Source organism: Belonocnema kinseyi, chromosome 9, assembly GCF_010883055.1.
Source record: "Belonocnema kinseyi isolate 2016_QV_RU_SX_M_011 chromosome 9, B_treatae_v1, whole genome shotgun sequence".
NCBI lineage: Eukaryota > Metazoa > Arthropoda > Insecta > Hymenoptera > Cynipidae > Belonocnema > Belonocnema kinseyi.
The window spans coordinates 96,434,131-96,440,991 of NC_046665.1; the positions used below are offsets into that span (position 1 = coordinate 96,434,131).

At 33.6% G+C, this 6,861-nt stretch overlaps 1 protein-coding gene and 1 long non-coding RNA gene across 2 annotated transcripts in view; both read right to left on the minus strand.

Annotated features, from left to right (window-relative positions):
- Positions 1 to 3,194, minus strand: part of LOC117180650 — a 4,298-nt gene extending 1,104 nt beyond the window's left edge. The window contains exons 1-2 of the mRNA XM_033373138.1: positions 2,955 to 3,194; positions 132 to 295 (exon numbers count right to left, since the gene is read on the minus strand). Of these exons, the coding sequence (XP_033229029.1) occupies positions 132 to 295; positions 2,955 to 3,088 (298 nt within the window). The 5' untranslated portion in view covers positions 3,089 to 3,194. The remainder of the gene's footprint in view (positions 1 to 131; positions 296 to 2,954) is intronic.
- LOC117180779 lies at positions 3,191 to 4,611 on the minus strand. Its single transcript, XR_004468044.1, has 3 exons — positions 4,517 to 4,611; positions 3,374 to 3,492; positions 3,191 to 3,273 (listed from the first exon to the last, which is right to left on the minus strand). It is a non-coding gene; the product is annotated as an uncharacterized LOC117180779 (long non-coding RNA).
- Between the last annotated feature and the right edge of the window lie 2,250 nt (positions 4,612 to 6,861).

Genomic DNA, 6,861 nt, shown 5'->3' on the forward strand with positions numbered 1-6,861 from the left:
TTTTTCCTACTCTCAAACTTTTTTCTGTTATTTGCCTTAAGCTAAATATTTGATCCGTACATGACCTTCCTGGCATAAACCCACTTTGGACTTCCCAAATCTAAAATGAATTAAATTGAGATTTTTCTCACCCCGTTCGACAAAGTAGACTACAATTTTCTGTGACAATGCCAAAAGGTGACCTTTTTCGTCCACTATTTTAGCATACAGCTGTTTGGCCCTTGTAATATTAGGTTGTTCGCACTCGATTCCACTAATTTTAGTCGTGAAAGGACCACTTTTTTCAATGAAAGGCCTACAAAAAATTCCCTTCTTTTGAATAAAATGAACTATTCAAAATACACGGCAGTCCCGCTAAAAAAGCTGCCGTTATAGAACACTATAAAAAGTTTCATGTAATTTTACCACAAAGATCATAGGACATAAAAATACCAGTGATTACTGTGGGAAATTTACCAAAATTAGGTGGAAATAACACGTTAGTGTAAAATCGCACACAGATGGTAAAAAGCAGTTTTGGAAGAATGGAATTTTACATTCGCCTTATGAAATTGAAGTGACGCTGTAAAACGCCGAATGTAACAGGTTGCCCATGCGCAATGACCAGCCCAGGTATTTTGAATCGCTTAATGTATGTTTTAATTGAATCGAATCGGAAAAATAATAAGATATATAAATAAAAGGATTCATGTTTTTATTAGGCAGAAAAAATTAAAGTTTTCGTTTGGTTTGCTGTTACAAAACACCACGATTTTAATTCTAAAAAATATCCGAATGCCGCTAAAATTTTGCACAATCTTGCACTGAATTTACTCGCAGGCCTCGCAGGTTATCAAAAGCCATCAAGCGTTCAACAGCGGAATTACTAGGATTATGGAATTTTACATCGCTGTTGTAAAACGTATTACACTAACTACTCGTGTGAAATTACACTAATCGTTGGAAGCTTACATAAACGTTGTGAAATTACATTTTTATTTCAGTTACACTTTAGTGTAAAATTCCCACAAAAATCACTGGTACTTTTATGTCCTATGATTGTTGTGGGAAAATTACACGTTTATTGTAAATATCATTTATTTATCGGAAAATTCCTTTAAATCACTGTCAATTTACAAGAAACGTGTCATTTTCCCACGACAATCATAGGAAAGTTACAGAACGAAATGTAATTTTCAGCAATATTTTTTACAGTGAAGACAAGGTGGTCTGCAGGAGTGAATGAAAAATGCGAGCAGTACCCTATGGGGTTAATCGTGTAACCTGCTTCAGTAATTTTCAGTCTGTTGCAAAAATGTCGCAGGACATTCGCTTCAGTTCGCTTTTTACTACTCAGTGTTCAGGTTATGCCCGTGACGAAAATGTTGAAAGAAAACGAAAGGAAACGTTTAACTTTCAAAGAGAAAAATAAGCTTTTAGACGAAGTGAAATCAGGTGCCTAAAAACCGTTTAATTTTAAAAAACATGGCATCTTGAGACCGTGTATAAGGCGAACTCTCATTTTAAACGAGGAGCTCAATTAACATGAAACGTTTAAAGTAAGCGAGCAAAAAATATTTTAACGTACAACAGTAAAATTTGGATTTTTATTTCAGACAAATATTTAGTTTACTTTTGTTTCATACAAATTGAATGTATATCTTGCACAGAGTATAAAGGTTTATTTTGAGGTTATGCTTGTAGTATTGAACCTCCCTGGCTGACCAAAGGAACCGAAAGGAGCCTCTGCAAAGTACCCTTAAAGACCCCACTGAGCCCCCCTTTAGTACTTTTTTAAAAAACTAAAAAAAATAGCTAGATCAACTTTTAAATGGTTGAAATTCAAATTCTACGTTTGAATTTTCATTAGAAATTCATGGAGTAATCGCAGTGCCTTTTTTGCAGAGTTAAAAATTTTTAAAAAGTAATTAACTTCTGCTGAAGGTGAGTTCAAGCGCTTCCATAATAGTTCAAGTAGTATGCTGCGCGCGAAGTTTAAAAATAAAATTCTCTCTCATTTGCATCGCAGCGTTGTTGTCTGGGGTTTCCACTGCGTGGCGCTAGCATCCAGACAAAATTCTTAAAGTTACCGACGAAACGCTTATTAACTACTACTAAAAGAAGATGCACTTGAAGCCGCCTTCGTCCCATGCAAATGATAGGTATTTTATTTTTTTTTTTTAACGCTGCAAGAAAAAGTATTGCGATTACTCCGTGAGTTTCTAATGCAAATTTTAACGTAGAATCCGAATTTCAACAATTTAAAAGTCGATCTTGCTGTTTTCTTGAGTCTTTTAGGAAGGAACCGATGGGGGACTCATTTGGGTTTTTAAGGGTACATTTTAGAGGCTCCTTTTGGTTCCTTCGATCCAACAGGGCTTTTTCGAAAATAATGTTTATTGAGATCCATACTAAAAGTATACTTGCATTAAATTATATAGCTAGTCAATTAAATTGAATAAATGATTTAAAGTAATTATATCATTCAATTATATACCACAAAAAAAAATTATCTACATGTCTCTTAGGTTGGGTTCAAAATTAATTTTCTTTTGGTTGAAAATAAATACTTCTGAAATGCAAATTAACAAGTGTAGAAAATAATTCTCTTAAATACCAAATTTTGTAAAACTGCGATAATTCTAATTGCCACTGTGAGGTTATGTAGAGTTTTTTGTCTTTTCAAAAGCCCATGCAAACATTTTGACTTTCATTATTATATTATAAAACCAAAATGGTAAAAATACAACAAAAATGTTGAAAGACGAAACTCCAACAGAAATTATTCAAACGGCTCTGATTGTTTACGGTTTGGCGAGTTCGGAGATAGTATGAAGGAGATAGAGGGTACCCCAAAACGGCTTCTATAGCAGGACTGTAGTGTAAGAAAATTTTAAATATATGTAAAAAAGGAAAATAATTGCGAATGAAATTTAATTATCTGATTTTTATTACAAAAGAACTGAAAAATGTACCTGATAATCTCTTCATCGCAAGCATATAAAGCAAGTACTGCTTGCTCTTTCGTTATATGGTCCTCCAACCATAGGCCCGTAATTCTTATTTGCAATTTTGTTTCCATTTCAAAAAAATCTTCGTTCAAACCCATTGTATTATCCGCATTATCTTCAAGAACTTTTTTTTTAAACTCGTTGAATTTATTTATAATTTCTTCAGATCTTATTGGGAAGTGAATCACATGGGTAGACCATTTTTCGAATCTTGAAAAGTATACTATTTGTTCAATTTTATGCCTTGCCAACACAACATCTCTGCCACATGATCCTATCAATACTAAAACGATTATAAAAAATGCATTTAAAATTGTAACTTTACACGAGCGATGACAATATACAAGTTTGATCAACAAACAGTAATAATTAAATAATCTTACTTATAGGCCCGTACTCGTTTCGTGACGGCATACGCAAATATATCTGATTTACATGATAATCCCGTTTTAGTTCTTTAAACATGTGGTATCTTTTTCTATTCAAATTTCCCAGTAATTCCCTGAAAAATATTTAAATATGTTTGAACCGAATATTAGCTGCTTTTCCTTCAGTGTATTTAGGGCCATGTGACGAGAGGGTCACGTGACCAAATCTGGTCTTCGATTTTTCTTTCCCAACTTACGTCTGAACGAAATGAGGTATCGCTCTGAAAGTTTGGGAAATGAAATAGGAGGTAATAAAGTCCATGTCTCTGCTTTGTTTCGGTGAAAATTTTGAGAAAAAAATTTTTTTTTGAAGAAAATACCAGTGGAAGTTTTCTTTCCCACCTTACGTCCACACGGAATGAGGTATCGTGTTAAAAATTTGGGACAATAAATAGAAGGCATGCAAGAATTTGTCTTTGGTCTTCAATAAATAGAAAAGTGAAAAAAGTTTTTTTTTAAATTTCTATTTTGGAGTAATACCGACCGTGCTGTCGTCAAACCTTGCAAGCAATTTGCAATGTTGTCAATGGGCTAGTTATGACGTTTATATTAATCAGTGGCACAAAACAACAAAAATCGCTCACGAACATTATGCACCAATAATGCAAAAACTAATGTTTGCACTTGAAATGCAAATACACATATTTGGTCTGACATGTATCAGTCTGGTATCAACTGTATCAAAGCAGCACTAGCGCAGCGAATAGACAACTTCGAACTTCTAGGGGCCTGTGGGTAAAATAGATTGCATGGTTACCGTCAGAGAAAGTTAAAAGTCAAACTTCTGTTGTAAAACCTAAATGTGTCCGTCGATAATCATTATTTGCATAAATAAACTTTTTTCTTCCACCAATTCCTTGCAAGGCCACAAACGATCCTTTAATATTTATTAACATTTCCCGAAAAAATGTCCGCGTTATTTAAACTTTTATTTTTCAATATGGGTGAAAAAATATTGATCTTAGGGCTGAGTTGATCAGCTGTTACGCTCATCACATGGCCTTAATCACTTACCAAATAATAAGTACTGTAGATCTATTGATTTTTTTTAAATTTGATAAGACTAATTTGCATCAGTATAGAAAATGTATAGAATACCTGTGGACATAGAACGAATGTCTGTATCGGGCACCGTTTTCCTCTGATATAAGGTCAACATCAATAATATCATTTTCGTCGCTGATGTTGTTTTCCACGTCTAGTATTTCTTCAGCACACAAAGCTCTATTGTCAGAATATCTGAATCCATCGTAACATTTTGCTTCAACAAAAAGCAGCTTTCGTTGCAAACTGGCCATGTTATTTTCTTGTTTATATGAACTCACGAAGGGTCAATATTTCTTTATTTTTTAGCACACAAAAAATATCACGATTATTCAAAAACAAAAGAAAGCTGATGTGGACTCTTTGTTTGGTGTAATAGACTTTTGCTGAAGGAGTTAGGGGACAGGGTTGCCAGATAAAAGAGTACTGAATGCGCCGTTTTTGTGTTGGAAATCCCCTAATATCGCTAATCTCAGGGTGGCCTTCCATGATTGCAGAATTGCGTTGCGTAATGCGTCAAATCACTAGACATTTCAGCCAATCACAGTGTTTCTCTGAATAACTAGGAGAATATTATTGGCTGAAATATTTAGTGAATTGACGCAAAACACAATGCAATTGTGCAATCATGTGACGCCCAGGGATGTGCAGTTACGCGTAATTGGAGGTTTTTTTACGTAAAATACCTAAGTCAAGTATTTTACGTAGAGGACAGGTAAAATACCTAGTAAATTACGTACCAAGATGACGGTCCTGTAGAACTGTGCATAACTTCACTTTTTTGAATTTCTGGTATAGTCATATGTTAGAATCCTTTTTCCACTGCTAATATTTTAAATTAAAAAATAATGTTTTTTGTTTGCAACATAATATTAAAGAATGTTGCTTGTAAGCGTCTTCTGGGACACAGGTATGTAAATAATTATGAAATATTGTGACATTTATTTATTTAAATGTTTGTAACTGATATGTATTTTATTATATTTTTAAGGAATACCGGTGAATTATTCTAAAACAAACCTTCGTAACATGTAATTTTTTCTCACATTTATATCTATGTTTACGTTATTATTATACATTGATGAACGAACTTCATTCAAATAAACTTAGACACTTATATGATTTTTTAAATTTATTCCACAGAACGGAACGCAGAACGGAAAGTCTTATATACGTGTAATTTACATCGTGTCAGAAACTAAGCATGTAAAATACCTAATAATTTATCGTAAAAAACTACGTAAATTACCGACAGTATTTTACGTACCCGTCACTGGGGACGTCACCCTTAGAAATTCAAATATCGCAAGAAAAGCGCTAATTTAAAAATATAGTGGCCAACATGTATACATGTTGTATTGAATGTGAAATTCTTTATAAACACTTAGCAAAATAATTATTTATGTTACTCATAAATTAAAATTATTGATGATTTCATTGATCATTCTCGTGGTGTAATATTTTTCGGTTTGGACTACAAGAGTGAAAAGAATAACCAAATGCTCTAAAACAATCAGGCGACTGCAAGTTATCGTACTGACTACCTCTTGTCCAGGGACACGGTCGTATATACAGGTCCCGAAAGTCTCGGGAGTAGGGGTACCACGGTTCGTGAGACGATCTGTGACGTCACAAAATGCCACGAGGGGCGGTGTAGATGGGCAGTGGAATGCGCGGATAATTTAAACGAGGATATTTTAACGGAATATGAAAAAATCAACATAGGAAGATTTAAAAAAATATCACGTTGCATATTACACCCAGAGCTTTTGTTTTTAAAATAAAATTATAAAGGATTATTTTCCAAATTTGCGTGTCAATTATGAGGGTTATCTAAAATATGAATATGAAATTATCCTACAGGTACTTTGAATGTAGATCGGTTCTCTTTTGAGTTATTCTTATTTGTTCAACAGTTTGGTACTGCACAATTCCAGGGCATTTTCAACAACAACAATATTTTAACGATCATGGGTACATTGCAGGTTAGGGTAAGAACGTGGTTGAGAATAATACAACAGCTGTACCTACTACTTAATCGCAGCGCCTTCTGGTTCAGCAGCAGAAGGAGAAACAAGAGGGCTTCAGTAATGGTGGTACCCGTTGTAAACATTTCTTGAAATAAATTTAAAAAATTTTATAGGTAAATAATTTTATTATAATGAAGTTGCTTTATCAGGGTATCTTTTTGTGTTAAATGTTTTTGTCTGCTGGTCTACTGGATGTTAATTTCTTTTGTCCACATTAACCTGTTTGTTAAGTATTAAATTGACCAATATTTCACAATAACAATACTGAAAAAATATATATAAATGTTAAAAATCACAGCAAATTACGAAAACTTCTTGGGTTTGAATAATTCATCGACAAGGGCGGCCCCAGAAAAATATTTTGGTGGG